This window comes from Protopterus annectens, chromosome 12.part0 (genome assembly GCF_019279795.1).
Source record: "Protopterus annectens isolate FY-2018-M chromosome 12.part0, PAN1.0, whole genome shotgun sequence".
Classification (NCBI taxonomy): Eukaryota; Metazoa; Chordata; order Ceratodontiformes; family Protopteridae; genus Protopterus; species Protopterus annectens.
In genome coordinates this window covers 1,570,949,231-1,570,966,995 of record NC_056746.1, presented here as the reverse complement: position 1 = coordinate 1,570,966,995, position 17,765 = coordinate 1,570,949,231, and the positions used below count along the sequence as shown (strand labels likewise).

Here is a 17,765-nt window from a genome sequence, read left to right as displayed (position 1 = left end):
GTCCTTCTACTTTTATTGTTATGCCAAGGACCAGGTATTCACCTTTGTCAGATCAAGTTCCCTCTAGTGTACCTTCCCTTTTTTTTCAGATAGATCCAGGTCCCTTTCAGTCTTGTCTGCTCATGGTTCCAAGAGACTTACAGAAGAAGATGTGAAAAGAGTGGTGAGAAGAATTCTCTCAGCGCAGGGCCAGATGGGTGTCCTTTTCGCCTCCTACCACTCTGGATTCATCTGACTCGGATCTGAGGATTATCTTATCCTCAGTTCCAAAGCTTACTCTGAATGCTCTGATCCCATCTGATCCAGAGAGGTCTTGGAGGCAAAGCTTTCCTGTTGGATCCGAGGTGTTGCAGTCAGCTCCAATTCTTGCAAAGCCTTCTCTACACCTAGAAGCCTCAGCATTGGATAGATTGGCTCCGTCTTCCACCTGAGGGATTTTGCCCTCGAAAGGGGGGAGGGCTGTGGTCCAAAAGTTGCCTTTTTGGATCCAAGATCTTCCCTTTCTCTGGGACAGTATGCCTTTAAGGCTGTGAAGAAAGCTTTCTCCACCTCGGCAGAATGCATGGATTCAACCTCCTCAGATTCTAAGTATTCAGTCCTCACATCTCATCATTTAGAGTCTCATCAAGTCTTTCCACAGGGACAGCTAGTACAAAGACCCCAGACTTCCCCACAGGAAATCTTGATTTCTTCTTCCAATACCTCTTCAGAACATCCCATGGAGTAGGTCCCTAAGAAGAAGACATGCAAGAGGAAGCATCTGAACTCACCAGAGGAGTCTATCCCAGCAGATACGTATTTTGATGAAGGTGAAGGGTACCCACGGTCACCTCCTGACAATGTCTCATTTGGAGACATCCTAGAAATCTGTAAGCAGAAAGGTGGCTGGATGCCAAGCAACCTTTTGTCTGAGGAGTCTGTATTCCTGGAGGCCTTTGGCACTGGCCCATCTACCTCCTGGGTGACTCTGCCCACTGATGAAGTCATCGAGTTAATCTCTCGGTGGGCATGGAAGGAACCTGATACTATTGAACCTATAACTCTGAGACCAGATAAGATTATGGCATCAACTGTAGACAAACAGTTTTGGGGGAAAGGGGTGCCCATTGATGCCATGGTTGTAGCAGCAGCCACAAAAAATGAACTTGCTGGGGAGAGTTCCACTGTCCACCCCCCAACAGCAAGTTTCAGGCAATAGCTGGATTAGGGAAGCATGTCTACACTTCAGGGACCTTCACTTTAAGATCACTGAATTCTTTGGCACATTTTACCAGATTTCAGAGGGATTTGATTAAGTAGTTGTCAAATACCTTATCAGGAGCCATTTCTGGCAAAGTTCAATCATCTGTGGCTTCTCAGTTGGCTACACTGTAATCTACTTCCAATTCTTCCATGAGGTTGGTTTTGCATGTAGCTAAAGGGACCTCAAGGGCAGCGGGTTCAGGCATTTCCATTAGGAGGCATGCCTGGATGCACTTTTGTGATTTTGTGGAACCCTTCAAGGCTTCATTCGTCAATGCTCCATTTCACGGCATGTCTTTGTTTGGCCCCTAGATAAAGGAGACACTATCCAGGTGTGAAAAGAATGGAAAGACTCTGTCTGCCATGGGCATAAGTGTTTTGATCCCTCAAAGATCCTTTTCTGGGACTCAACAAGACAGTCAAAAGATGTGGTTCAAGAAGTCTCAGGGGCCATTCCAGGATACACGTGGAGGAGATTCCCCTGGAGGCAGTAATAGATGACACCCACGCAGCAGTGGTGGTCCACAAAACCAGGGGTTCAGAGAATCCTTCTTTGACAGACCCTAACCAGTGCTCCTGAAAGGAGGCCAGATTGCCCACCTCTGGAGGCAGTCAGGGGATGTTTATCCTTGCACCAGAGAGTCTGGCTAGATGTAATAAAAGATACTTGGGTGCAGAGGATTATTTCCAGAGGTTATATAATTCCATTTTCCTTCCTTCTCCAAACTCAAGAAAAACCCCCAATGTTCCACCCATTGAGAGGGAGCAAACAGCATTTCAAATTCAAAAGTTGCTGGAAAAAAGAGTCATCCAAGAGATCCCACTAGACCAGATACAATCCGGAACTTCCAATACCTCTCCAGAACAAAGAAATAGGGGACTGGTGGCAAATTTGGGATCTCAGCATCTTAAATAAATCATTTCGATGAACCAAGTTTCAGATGGTCAATGTTCAGTCCATTCTCCCATTTCTAGGCAAGGATGACTGCATATGCTCAACAGACCTTCAGGATGCATAGTATCATATAAAGATGAACAGATAATCCAGAAGGAATTTACACTTTTGGCTGGGAGCCAGCCACTACCAATTCAGAGTGCTTCCCTCTGGTCTCATCACAGCCCCTAGGGTGTTTACCAAGTACATGACAGTAGTAGCACCTCACTTGAGAATGCAAGGTTTCTGGGTGTTTTCATATCTAGAGACTGGCTCATTTCCTCTCCAACCATGCATCAATTGATAAGGGCAAGAGAACAGGTTATCCAGACTTGCTATCTTCTGGGGATAACCATAAACTTTGAAAAGTCCCAACTAGAACCAACTCAGACACAAGAATTCATAGGAACAGTTCAAAACACTTAGTCAACCATAGCTTCACTACTGCCCTCAAGAGTTCAAAGCATAAGATCACAGGTCAGAACCATAATCTCCAGTACCAAGATTCCAGTCCGTCTGGTCCTTCAAGCTCTGGAATCAGTGGCAGTGGCAATAACATTAGTACCTTTGGCCATATTTTACATGAGAATATTTCAGTGGATGCTAGCTACACAGTGGTCAATACTTTACCAATCCATGTCTTATCTGATACAAATCACTCAGACATGCAAGAGAGATCTCAAAATGTGGATTCAATCAGATCAGTTTCTAGGGAGGGGGGAGGGCATTTTCTGGGGAAAAAAGTCCAAGGCAGTTGGTCCCACCAAAGTGGCCAACTTACACATCAATGTTTTAGTGGTGAGAACAGTGCTTTTAGTGTTGCAGGACTTCCAGGTTGCTCTCCCCTTGGGGATAATTGCATTTCAAATGGACAATGTGTCAGTAGTTTGGTACATCAACAAACAAGGAGGGACCAGATCCTACCCTTGTGTCAAGAAGCTCTTGGAGTGCGGCAATGGTGATATCATACAACCACTTTCTCATAGCAATGCACATTCCGGGGGAATCCAATGTGATAGCAGAAAAACTGAGCAGGTACATTCTTCTACTTCACAAATGGTCCCTCAACAAAAATATCACGAAATTGATTTTCCATCAATGGGGCCAGCCTTGCTCTACTTCACAATTGGCCTCCTGGTCTACTGTATGCTTATCTGCCCATTCCACTAATTCCAAAATGTTTACAGAAAGCCACCATTTTAAAGATTAAAGTCATCCTCATTGCACTCTTCTGGCCTTGACAGATTTGGTTACCCTACCTTTGGACTCATTTGCTTAACGAACCTTGGATTCTGGTCCGACTTCAAACCTCCTGTCTCACCTGACAAGCATGATTCATTCAGATACAACCAACCTCAGGCTGACTTTCTGGCTTCTCCAGTTCCTTTAATACCCAGACAGCCTATGCTGTCTTCACCTGTCTGTCAAATACTTTTATCTTCCCATAAACCTTCTACCAGAAAACTCTATTCCAGCAAATTGAGGTGGTTTGTTTACTGGATTCATCAAAATAATACTGAACTTTTTTCAGCCCCAATACATAGCATCCTTGAATTTTTACACACCTTTTTAAAGAAGGAGCTAGTGTGTCTACCATTAAACTTCTTTTAGCATCAATATCTAATTTTCACATTGCTTTTTGATGGTTTTTCTGTCACATCTTATAAATTGAGCAGAGCCTCCTTGAAAGGCACTCTTCTTCCGAGACCCCTTTTTAAAGGTCCTACTCCCCCATAGGACCTGCATTTGATACTGCAGGCTCTTACTCAGTCCCCCATCAAACCAGCAGCTACATATGACCTTAAATACCTTTCTTGGAAGACAATTTGCCTGGTAGCTATTACCTCTGCCAGATGAATTTCTGAGATTCAGGCCTTGTCCTCTAAACCACCATACTTGTTTTTTCACAAGGATAGGATTACATTACAGACTAATACATCCTTTCTTCCTAAGGTGGTGTCAGAATCTAATATCACTCAGTCCATTCATTTACCTATATTCTTTCCTAAATTTGCTAACAAAGCCAAAAACATGTTGCATTTATTAGATGTCCATAGATAATTACATTTTTATCTTCATAGAACAAAAGATGTCAGAAAAACTGATCAATTGTTTGTTTCATTCTCAGAAGTAAAATTGGGAAAACCAGTTGCCAAAGTTACATTATCTAAGTGGCTAACTGATTGTATTTCATTTGCTTATAACAAATTGGCAATTGCTCTTCCAAAACTGTTATGGGTCCATTCAGCTAGATCCATGGCCACCTCTTTATTATTTCATTCCAGAATGTCCATGGATGATATATGCACAGCAGCAACTTGGGCTACTCCCCATACTTTTATTATTCATTACAAATTGGATCTGGTTTCCAGAGGTAGAGCATTATTTGGTTCAGTGGTGCTCAGGAATATCCTTTCTTGAGTCCACCCTGGAATTTAGGTAGCTGGGGACTCTGTCCCATCAGTTGAGGATAGAATGAAAATTGACATCAGATAAAGAAGTTATGTACTCACCATAACATCCCATCTGTGTTGTCCATTTTCATTCTTCCTCAACTCCACACCCACCAACCCCTATCCAGTGTAAACGTCTGGAAGAATGAGTAGACAGGACATGGCTGTCCTTTATATTGAGCTCCAGATGTAGTCTTCTTCCTATTTGACTACAGATGTTTCCTTTCTACTAAAGTCAGCAAAAAAAAAAATCTGAGGTACTTTGGGTTGGTGCATTGTGATTAAGGGAGAAGCTCGAGAGTTTTTCATTGCCACAAGCTTTAGCAATGGCCGAGTGTGATCTTATGGATCAGATCCAAACCCATCAGTTAAGGAAAAATGAAAATGGACAACACAGATGGAATGTTATGGTGAGTACATAACTTCTTCTAAATTTTATCCCACTCCCTGGCTATTTCAGAAAAAAAATCCATCTTCCCTAATAACTCCCAAATAATTTCCACTATCTATTCCTTAAATTCCTCTCTATTTAACAGATGAGTGGGGATGTACCAGTGCCTCATTTTTATTTCATTACCCTGATTTTTATTGTAGTTATTATTAGTGCATGATCAGAAATAGTTATTGGATGTGTACCAAAACTTTCAATTAAATGGACATGTTACTGTGAAACTTAATTTCTGTGGAACCTAGCCCAGTTGCTGTAACTTGGGAGATAATATGTAAATGCTAAGACACATCATACAGCTTGTGCTTCTACTTACACTAAGTGCTGTTTTTAACTTATCTTTATTCCTTTCCCAGATGTAGAAAACAACTTGAATACTTTCAGAAAACATTACCTCCTAGCCACTGAAAGAAAGAAGTATTCTGTTTTTAATGCCTTTATCAGCTTGTCTCCATAGAAGCATGAGAATCAGATACACCGTTGCCTTACACTACAAGTTTCTCATGTTGCACTGTGAATATGTATATGCTAGAGGAAAGTGTTTAATTATATTCAGTTCTCTTTTATTTACTTGCGTCCCCTTAAAACTTGTTATTAGATCAAGCCAAAGGCTTCAGTCCAGTCATTCCCCTATGTAAAAGTAAGAAAAAGCATATCAGTTTAACTTATATCATGCCTTTTTGTCCAGTCTTTCTATTTACATTGCAGTGCCTACGTATCTTACAACTGAACAAGAAATAAGAAAGAAGGAGAAAAAATGAGGCACCTGTTTACTTTAGTATCCTTATTGTAAAGAAAAATAACTGAAAAAGCTTCACTTTGTAGCATGCAATACATGTCGTATTTTATAAAAATACTGTTGAGCAAAATTGGTTTTACTTACAGTTACCTCTTTCCTTCCCCTCTCTTTAATGTTCTTCCAATCATTAATGGCATGACATAGGGGATATGCTTTTGAGTCTCCTACAAGTTTAAGAAAGTAAAAAAAAAACTAATTTCCAGGTTTTCTTGTTCCATCATGCTTCACAAATGTAATTGATGCTTTGTAATCTCATTTTTATTCATTAATTTCGGAGTTGCTGGTTTTCTTCATGGTGATCTCCATTTCCCAACTCCAATCTCTGTTTCATTTCCAATGTACACCTGGTTTTTCTGGTCAACTCCTGTGCTATTTTCTGTCTCTCAAGAATTTTCCTTTAGAACATTGGAAAAGGCTTCACTGGAATAGTCTCTCTAGCACTTTATCATCCGAAGAATAAGAAGCAGAATCCCTTTCTGTTTGATAGCTCTGTTTTTGTTGGATAAACTTTTGTATTTCCTCCTTAGTATGTCCTGCATCAAAAAACTGACTTTGACCCTCCAGGAAAAAATATTCTGAATATAGCTGAATACAACAGCTTCAATCTCACACCTGCTTCTTGACATTCCCCGATTGCAGGAATAAATTTACTGCTCTTCTGCCTGGTGTACAGTGAATAATGATTTCTTACAAACACTCTACTCCCTCCAACTTTTAATATGTAGTCCTTCTGCCACAGTTTTGTCAGAATCAACTATTTCTGCTGTTAGGATTGTAGCTTTACTATTAAAGGTCCTGGCTGATTTCTCATGGCCAGGTTTGGAACATATACACAATGTGTCCTTTCAATTAACAGCTCCTGCAATGGAACACCAGTCCAGCTGCTTATTTCTGCTTCCATAAAATTAATACAGTCTGTTTCTTACACTGTATCTGATACAGCAGAAAATCTCATTACGTAGTCTGTCCTCTGATTCTTCCAGTTTTTGAAACATCTCTTCTTGAGCACTCATATTCAGCCAGCCTTTTCTTCATTTTTACCTAAGATTTTTTGCAGTTTTATCAGCTCATCTGAATATCTGTTTAAAGCTTTTTCCATTTTTCCACCTTTTATTTGAGTTGATATACTCCTTCAGTGTTTCATTTATTTTAATCAGCTCTGAGTACATTTGACTTACTTTTTTTTTCCTCTAGATTGCTGGAAGTCATGTTTTGCACCAAAGCTTTTAGTTTGAAATGCCTTTTGCTTAACTGCTACAGGATTCTTCCTAGCCAATGTTTTCTCCTCACCTTTTGTAACTGATTTTCTTTCAGGATTTTTGAATTTCTTCTTTGCTGGTATCCAGACAGTACACTTACTAGCCAGTAAGTGAAATTTACCCAGAAAGACAAATTCACTGGCTCTTTTTTCCGAGTTTGTGTTTTCACACTGGTTGAGCTGAAATTAAGCTGTTACTCAGTGTGCAGCCATCTTGGCAGTCTTATTCAAGGATGCTTTTATTACCAAGGAAAGAAAATGCCTGGAGACTACTTCTGGATCTTTCTTACATAAAACTGTTTGTGATAGTGCCCAAATTCAAAATGTCACTTTACAAACTAATACTTCTTCTTCCTCATTTAAGTTTCCTGGTAACACTTAAAAATGCATATCATCACATCCCTATTCATCCAAATTTCAGGCATTTTTTAAAGTTTTGTGCTTCTAGATCACATTACCAGTACTCTGCCTTATCCTTTGGACTATCCACTGCTTAACACCGCAGTTCAAAGAGCTTTTTCTTCCAGAGAAAAATAAAATTGATTTTTATCCAGATCTATTTCTAACATTTTCTTGTCAGATGTTGGTCAGTGCAAGAGAATGCCTCAGGATTTTGGGTCTCATGGCATGTATGATACCCCTGACAAGACGTAACATGAGAAAAATAAAATGGTATCTGAAGTATCTTTGGTCCCAACACCAATGCCATTTGTCTGAAAAGAACAGGCCAGGCCTATATGCAAACTAGATTAGGGGGTCTTCCAAGATTTGATACATCTGTTAGGAGTTCCTGTAGTAGACCCATTTGCCTTCTCGCTAAGTAATCAGCTAGCAATTCTGTTCCAGGACTCCATGCTAGAAGACCTTGGAAGATAGATGCCTTTTCTTTTCCTTGGACAAGAATGCTCCTGTGTGCTTTACCACCCTTTCCACTGCTATCCACGGTACTTCTGAATATTCATAAAGAATCCCCCAAAGTCATTGTGATGACTCCCTTCTGGAGAAGGCAGATGCAGTTATCCATTCATTTGAAAATGGCTAGGGGAAATTACCACAAGCTTCTTCACAGACTGGTTCTACTCACAAATAAACAGGGGTGTTTGGTACACCCCAACCCCAATCAACTTCAGCTGACTGCCCGGTTGATAGGGTCTTAATTCCCTTTAGGCACCTGTTTACTGAGGGCATGCAGCATGTGATAATGGGGGCAAGAAAGTCTGTTACTAGAAAATGTACTCATATAGTTAAGGCTACTGCAGCAGTGATCAATATGATGAGTACAGTATAGTCGTATAAGTAAACTTACCATAACAGTAGATGTTCAGATGATCACTGCCACATTAGCTGTTCCCCCTCTCCATCACCCTTGTTTTTTTACTGTGTTTTTATGACAGGCTGGGAACATTTATTTTTTTGTTACTTCTTGCATTGTCCTTTCATGACTCATGCTCCCTCTGTCTATTGGCATGAAAGCTTTGAAGGGCTTGGTGCTCAAAGCTGCCTTTTTTGTCAACTCAGCTCATGTTGACTGATGGTTTGGGTGCATGGAAGGTGCCCTGAAGCTTTGAAAGATGGCCAGCTGTTATATCATATGGAGGATATAACCAATATATGTAAGACTACTGCAGCAATAATCATGTAAACATCCACTGTTATAGTCAGTTTAGTTGCACAACTGTTCTTCCCTTCCCTGCTTCCTCTTTAGTCACTTTTCAGTCTGTTTTTCATATTTTTCCTGTCTTACCTTTTCATTGTAGAATACTAACTAAACTCTCTCCCATTAATACCAATACAGTGTTTTATTCTTCTTTATCTTACCAGTGTCTGCTACACATGAATACCTATATTCTGGAATAACCCAAACATATTCTAAAAGTTATATGGTTGGACTCATGGCTGCACTCTAGCTTTTAATTTGCTGTGCTAGGTCCTTTTTTATGTTTTGTTATAAAATGAAAGACTGTTGATATACAAGTCTTGACTCTATGTACTATAGCATGTTTGTCTTATTTTTATTATTCTACAGAGTTTCAGTGCCAGAGTCCTGGGCTAAGTTTTCTGATGATAATATTTTACGCTCTCAGAGTGAAAGAATTGCTTCTGCAAAATTACGAGATGATATCGAGAACCTTTTGAATATTACCTCTAATGAGTTGTGGAATCAGTTCAATATTGTGAACATGGCCTTCACTAATCGCATTTCTGAAGTGGCTGATGCCAAAAACAAACTCCAAACTCATCTTGCTAAGGTAGCCTAACCTTTATTACATGGCAACATTAATTTTGGTGAATTGATCTGTTGCTTTAGTAATGTTATTCCTCTGATATTGTGTAGGGCATTGTTATTTAAAACCACAAAAGATTTTGTTTTGAGTTACTTTGTGTCCTTTCCATTCATACCATATGGGGTGTTCAAGATAAGAGGACAGTAAACAAATGTAGTTTAATTATGTCTTCACATACATGCAGAACTTATATAATTGTTTTCCTTAATTTTATTACTTAGAAGGGTAAATACATGATCATCATGTTCATGATCTTGTCATATGAAAAAGGGAAATTCTAATTATAGTTACAATTCATAGAACACAAAAAGAAAAGAAACAGAAAAGTAAACATAAAAAATGATAACCAACTCCATCAGCTATAGAATTTGACGGCCAAGCATTATGCTAAGCCTTAAAAGGTATATTCAGATTCATAAAGCTGCCTCAAGGTTGTAAACTTCAGATAAACAATGCCACCAGCAATCAGCTTCATACCTCTCAGCTGTCCAGATTTTTGCAAAATGTCTAGATCTTTGCCTAAAAGTTTTGGAGTGCTCCTCCTAAAATGTATGGTTTTCTGACAAATCAGTAAATATTGAATTTTGTAAATAACGACAGAGATTTGAATTACAGACTTCATATCCATCAGACAATGCATGGCAGCACAGCTCCTTTTATTCTAGCAACTTTCTCAGTTTATAAGACCAATTTTTAAAAATTGTCCCTATTTTTGGGTCTTTTGTCGCTCCATTATTTTTGGTTTTGTCCAGATTTATTGAACTAAGAGGTTGAGAGGTATGATAAGCTTCAAGATGTCAAGTAGTACCATTTTCCTTTTTGTTGCCAATGATACCAGTACATGTAGGTCAGAAGCAGATCTGGCAGGTTGGCACACATCATTAAGGCTATGTGCCCTCATAAACGTCATTCTGCACTTCTAGTTTTGATTCCATCCTTCTCTGTGTGCCTGCAGTGTAACTCTGAGTGAATCACTTAACCAGACATGCTTTAATATATTAATTTGTTATTACTTGACTTTTTTATTATGCATAATCACTCTGTTTTATATATCAGTAAGAGTTTTTTTTTTTAACATGGATTTATTTAACAGTTTACAATCCAATCCTATACCAATCTAATTTTATTTTGAACTGATTTTAATAACTTACTGTAAATCTAGTGTGATCAATCAGGTATTTGCTAAGTTAAACTATATTGGTTTAGATCTAAGATGTGAGACAAGACAAATATTGTATGTGGTTATTAGATTTCAGTTGACTATTCCTAAAGCAGCAATATCTGGGATCAATAACTAGTCAAGGAATTAGGACACTGCTTGAAATTGTAATGTGCTGAATTGATTTTTGTGCTTAGTATTTGCAAAAATATACATTTATTAAGACAAAGTGACACATTTTATTTGAAGATATTGCTAAATTAAAGGTTTTTCAAACTGTGAAATAAATGAATGTCAGTCAGTAATGCTAATTATTGTCTGAGAATATTCAAACATGCCAAATGATGTACAGCTACAAAAAAAGTCACCCTTTCTTTATTGGCTATCAATGTCCAATGATATTTAAGGAGTATCTGCCTGTTTTTGTTAAAAAATAGCAGTATAAATAAGTATAAGAAGATTTTGAATACTCAGATTAATTTCTGATAACGCAACTCTTTTATTGTTCGAAATACATCTGAAGACAGGCAGGCATGGTAAATATCAAGAGTTTCATGAATTAACTTCTATATAATTTTAAATATTTCTAGAGAGTTGAACTGAAGATTAGTCTAAGATGCCCTGCAGTGGTGAAATAAATCATTGTTTGCTACTCGTTATTCATAATTCATACTTGCATTCAAATTTTCTTAACTGAGATTGAGGTATATGGTGTGAAACACCTATGTGGGAGACAGGACAATTCACTGAAAATGTAAGATGTGGTTTAACTGCTAGAGGTGTCATTTTCCACACCACATTGGTTTTAATGAGACATTCCATTCCATATAAAAACGTCAGTTGTGACAAAAAGTTAATTAGTGAATTAAATATACTAATTTTGGTAGATAAATCTGTCCATTTGATTCATTATGCATACAGTAAAATACTTTTGATTAGAGAAACAACTTTATAAATGGCTATAAAATGATTATGTACAATAAAATAAAATGGTATATTTAACTGCTTTAAGATGAGTATTATTAAAACGAATGCTTGAGTTGTCTATGTGGTGACATACAATCATAGAAAGCTGCAGAGCTGTATAACATGACTAAATAAGGATGGTAATCACTAAGTAAATATCAAAGATAAAACTTTCAAATATAAGACAGTGCCATTAAAATTAATTCCCAATATTCCATGTCAGTCCTGGGATAAAGTTACTATTTTCCATCCACTGTTCCAAATGACACTTAAATAGGGTCAAGGAAGTGCTTTGCTTTACATATATGGGGTGCTTGTTCCGTAGTAGTGGTATGTTCTGAAACCTGTACATGTCCCTTTAGACCGTTCTGTTTATGTTGCAGAAGAGATTGAGGTATCTGATTTGGGTATTTCTAAAACCTTTAACTTGCAGATATGTAGTAGGTCTGTTAGTGCTGGGTCTGTGGATGCTTTACAAGTCAGGCATAGGTCACCTCTTACTAGTCTGCATGAGACCGAGTATAGCGACAGGGCTTTGAGATGGTCTGTGTGGGCCATGTATTTCATGACTTCTGTTTTTTTTTAATAAGGAACCTGTCTGGACCCTTCAGTTGTTGCATTTGCCTGGACAGGTACATAGTAAAGGAAGTATTGTACTCTTTGATGGGCCTAATGAGAGCTTAGTAAAATGAAACAGTGACCTCTCTGGACATATATGCTATCCCTTTATTTATAAGCTATGCGGTATGGAAGGACTTCCTCACAACAGTGGGCATGTATTGGTCAAAAGCTTTATTTCTGTTAATGTAAATGCCCAAATCCTTGACTATTGGGTCTAGTGTTAAGGGTGTATTATCAGTTTCCAGGGCTAGTTGATGTTCCAAATCATACAGTAATGCAGTTTTTGGCATTTAGTTTTAGTCCATGACTGACACCAGTTATTTATTTGGGACAAGCCCTCCTGTATGATAGTTGATTCCTTGTGAGATTCAACAACTGCTCCCAGATTGCAGTCATCCCCAGACTGGTCATCCGTAGATCCTTAATATTTGCTTTGGCTTCTGAGGAGTAGAAACCAAATAAGAGTGGACGCAGAACAGATACCTGTGGAAAACCACTCATGATAGATCTTTTCTGTTGAGGTGGCGAGTCCTATCCTGAATTCTTGTGTCCTATCTGTGAGCCAGTTTCTAATCCAATGGGTAAAGTAGGGCTATATTCCTAGTTTGGCAACTATATTCAAAATGACCTACAGTAGTGGGGTAAAATGTCCATGGCTTTATAGTTGGACCTGAGTAGTGAGAATGTTATACTGGGGAGTGATCATGATTTACCCATATTAGTGAGGACAAGGTCAAGAATGTTGTTCCTCCTGGTGGGTATGCTGACTAGTTGTTCCAGAGAATTTGTATTGAAGCAGTCCAGGAATTTCTGTGCTTGCACACTACTGGGAGTATATGTTTCCCAGTCTAAGGCTGGATGGTACAAGTCAGCCAGGAATATGATTAGATTAATGCTAAGTGACTGTAGTTCATTTAGGTATGTGCTATGACATTCCAGGGTCATAGAGGGCCTTATGTGGCTCACTACGCTATGATAAGGGGTTTTGTTGATGTTAAGTTGGACATGAAGTATCTCACAGGCTTTGTTCTGCTTTGCCAGCTTTAATCTGAGCCCATTCTGAATGAGAATTGAATTGCCTCCACCTTTCTTCCCTTACTGTCTATTGGCATTGTAACCTTTCACCACCAGATTGCTCTCTGCCAATTTAAACCATGTCTCAGTCACTACGCATATGTCTCTGCCCTCTAGGAGGACAAGGGCTTGCAGAGAGTGGACTTTTTTGTTTAGTCTATTAGCATTGATCAGTAGTATTGTTACATTTTCCTTAGTTTGTTTTGTTATGTAGGTAGTTTGATGTGGTTGGCATTGCCTAAAAAGGCACAGTAGGGGGTGGATACTGTTTTAGATAATATACAAAAGCCTAGAAGGGACAAACACATACCATCCCTGGCAAAACAACATGGTCTGTTGACCATGTCCTTCTAGGCTGACAGATATTTTACCCTCCTTGAATGATACTGAAAGTTAAGCCAATTATTGCAGTCAATTATCTTTTGCCCATATTATAGTACCATCCTTAGAGAAAGTAGAGTACTGCTCAATCCTTGACTGATACCTACCTGGATCACATAGTTAGTCTGTCATGTCTCTCGTCATATAGTCCAGGGAGGTGTGTTTCAAGTCATTAACACCCACATATACTATTATAGAGTCATAGCGGTACTTATTGTTTAAGGATTTGCATGCCTGGGTGATCTGACAAATCCTGAACCCAGACAAGGAACTGACCATCACGTTTTCCTTACTTAGCCTAGTCAGTGGTTCATCTGTATGTTTCACTATGGTGTCACCTATAACTAAAATATTATGTTGTTTGGATGCTTGCCTTATTGGCATAATACTTGAGACAGTACTACTTGGTTACAATGTCAGGTGGCAGGCTTTGTCCATATTGCAGGCATAGAATATTGCTGAGGGTGCATAATGTCCTCGTCAAAGTTTGGAGGTCTTTGAAGTATGGCAGGTTAAGCTTTAGAACCTTGGCATATGATGGATTGTATTTTATGTCACTTGTGGAAAGGTGTGCTGCTGACAATCCTTACAACAGTGATGACACGGTGTGAACCTTTAGTCTACAGTAACATCAAATAAATACATTTCTGTCACTCTGTGCTGTGCTGTGCTGCTTAAGTGGTAGGTAATCATCATACAGCATGAAACTGTTCTTACATTGTCTCAAGATACACATCTCAAACAGGCTGTCTGCAGAAATTGCAGGAGAGTGCTTTTCCACAGTTCCTATTTTGCTGGATTCGGTGGGGTGCTGAGGAAGGGATATTTTAGGAGGGAAAGTAGTTTGGCTCAATACAGAGAATGAGGTGTGGTGGAGCCTGTCGGGATAAGAGTCTGAGGAAAATACTTATAAAGGCTTATTTTTCTTGAAGTAGAGGGGAGATTGCTATAGTTGCTGCTGCAGAGCCATCTTATCTTCTCAAAAATGGTGCTTAGTTATCTTGGGCTTTGTGGGAGATTACTGTAATTTCTCCTGCAGATCTGTCTTTTTTGCATTCAGCACTGTTTTGAATGAGGCTACAGATTCAAACTATTAAATTCTGTGATTCATGCAAGACATCCTATGTTAAAAGCCCTTGCACACACTGCACATTATTAAGTGAGACCTACATCAGTGTTGCACTGAGCACAGCTCAAATGAGCTTGTAGGAGAAGCGCTAGGAGAGTAAACCAATTAAAAAGCCAAAAAAAACTGCTCTCTCTCTCTCTCTCTCTCTCTGAGCTGTATACAATGGTTAAGCGGCTCCTCTAGGTAATAATTCTGATTTCTGCTCTTCTACCTGAAAATGTCTATGCCAGATTTACTAGGTAATATTTTGTCTTTTTAAAGCATGGGACATCATTATGGCACTTCTCTTAAACGCTCTATATCTGTCTGGCACATCTGTATATTGAGAAAGGACTCCATCTCCTTTCTCAACTTCATGCAGATGTTGTATTTAACCCAAATTATTTCTCTTATTGGCCATGGAATCCATTTATGGTATGCTGAGTCATTTTCTTTTACTTCTCCTGGTGATATTTTCATTGGAGAAATATCCAGATATATGGACAACCATTTTAAACTGGATTAAAAATAAATATGGTCATCATATTGATCACTGCTGCAGTTGCCTTAGCTGTATGGGTTGTATCCTGCATAGACAGACTACATCACGAATTTCATGGCAACTCAGTTTCCAGACTCTGTAATAAGTCCTCCAAAAGATAACAAAGACATGCGTCTGGAGCGTTTCTACCCAGGCCTCTGCTGAAATTGGCTTTGTTCCAAGTCGGACTTTCCCAGTTAACAAATGTTAAATAAATAGCAGTCATCTAGTATAACCAGTGTAAGGACAGGATGTTGAATGCTTTAGAGAGAACATCTTCAAGATAACACTGAGGCAGATTAGAATAACATGTTAAAAAATATTTTAAAAAAGTCAAAAGTCGTGAGATATGGTAAACATAAACTTAATAGAATTACAGCATCAGAGAGCAACAACTTTGAGGCTGTAAGTCTTCATAAGCCTAGACATGTTAACAGAGGAACATCTCAGCTTTAACCACATTTTTGAGCTTAGGAATTGGGACTTGAAAAACTTGGGCCACATACTTTGATTTAGTAAATTTAAAAATGATGAAACTACTTGTACATGCTTATTGTTAACTCTGTTGTAAATACTTAATGTGAAATTGCTCGATCTCGCCGTTTGTTCTTACACACGGGTTCGGAGCCGATCCTCGGCTCCGAGTCAGCCACATCACCAGCTTCGCATCTTCGAGAAAGCTCGAGGCACAGTGCTATCCCATGATGCTCCGGTGTCAACCCTCAGATCTAGTTTGCCGCTAGCAGCATATCGCATACTGAGAGGCTCGGGCCAGTATATTTTCATTATATTTCACTTTTTTCAAAGTTGTAGTTTAGAATTAGTGCTTAAAGTAGTTTTATAAGTAGTATATAGTAGTGTAGAGAGTCTTAGTTAATAGAGTGTGTTTTTTCTCTTAGATAAAAATAGTTTAAAACAGTTAGTATTTACTTCAGTTAAGGCCTTGGATTTTTCTGTCAGGATTGACAGTCATTTTTATATATTATTGTAGTTTTTTGCCTTAACTTTTTTCCCATATACCTTTATATTACATAGTTAGATAGTGTTAAACTGTTTGTCTATTATTATATATATATATATATATATATATATATATATATATATATATATATATATATAGTGTGTGTTCCTATATATCAGTGTGCTGTGTTTTTTGCTATATATTATTTCATAACCATAGAGTTAAAATGTCTGAGAAAGCCAAATCAGGCTTCAAGAGCTGTCAGTGTGGACAAAAGATGTCCATTACTGATAACCATTCCTCCTGCGTCTACTGTCTTGGCCCTCTCCACTTACAGGAAGACTGCTCCATATGTCATTCCTTCAGTGGGAGGGTCATGCTGGAAAGATGCAGGAAGTTGGTTGACAGAGGGTTGCTTAAACCCGAATTTCAAGAGGCCCTGGACAAGACCAAACAAGTGTCCAAGTCTTCGAGGGGGTCGAAGTCTTCAAGAGTGTCGGAGCCTAAGTCCTCAACTCCGAGCACCTCTTTCCAGATTCGGACGCCAGCTCCAAAGACCTTGGGGTCGGGCGTCGAGTCCTTGTCTCTGATCAAGACTACCGTGTTGGAGCCAGTATCGGAGTTACCACCGCCTTCAATCCTTCGCTCGGTGACGGCTTCGGCCCCTTCAACCCGTTCTTCGAGGCCGCTTTCCGATTCCGACGTCGACCGAGTGGTACAGAAGCTAATGGAGAACTCGGCTCTGTCCAAACTCATCGAAGTTTCATCCCAGTTGGTATCGAAACTCGAGACCCTTCCCACCCCTTCGACCAATCCTCCTCCAAGACCTCTCGAGTCGATGGAGCCAAGAATCGAAGTGCCGATGAGTGTAGAGCCCTCGGTGCTGAAGCCTCCAGCAGTGCTATCGACACCTTTAACCTCGACACCCTTGGAGCCAGCTGGGGGGTCTCAGAGCTGACGGTCTTTCCTTGGTTCCATGGGGGACAGTCAAACCGAACTTTCGGTTCCGACTCCTCCCCTCAGAGCCTCGGCTCAAATCAGTTTAGTTCCGTCCTCAGGGTCGGAGCCTGTGGCTCCAGTTCCGGGGAAGCTATTGGCTTCTTCGGAACCGATGGCGTCCTCGGACCGGGGCCTTCGACATCATGAGGAAGGTCTTGTCTGAACAGACACTTACATCATCGACATATTCTTCTCCTTCCCCAAAGGGTCCATGTTTTGCTTCTGTACCTTCGGTCCCTGCTAAGCGTCGAGACCCAATGCCTCAGCAAGCCCCAGAGGGCTTCCCTACTTCCTCGGAGGCATCCCCAGAAGCCCCCTCTGAGGATGTACTGAGGAAAAGATTGTGCAAGAGGAGGCACATAGATTCCCCACAGGAATCTCTAACATCGGATACTGATTTGGAAGAAGCAGAAGGGTCCGCACGGTCCCCCTCTGAAGATGTCTCTTTTGCTGACATTTTAGAAATTTTGAAACAGAGGGGAGATTGGCAATCCCTTACCCCTTCTGCAGATGAATCGGTACTGCTGAAGGCATTT

General features: G+C 39.6%; 1 protein-coding gene across 1 annotated transcript in view; it reads left to right on the top strand.

Moving 5' to 3' along the window:
• Positions 1 to 17,765, top strand: part of TEKT3 (tektin 3) — a 988,003-nt gene that overhangs the window by 780,224 nt on the left and 190,014 nt on the right. Inside the window, exon 6 of the mRNA XM_044090523.1 lies at positions 9,161 to 9,383. Coding sequence (XP_043946458.1) covers positions 9,161 to 9,383 — 223 coding nt within the window. The remainder of the gene's footprint in view (positions 1 to 9,160; positions 9,384 to 17,765) is intronic.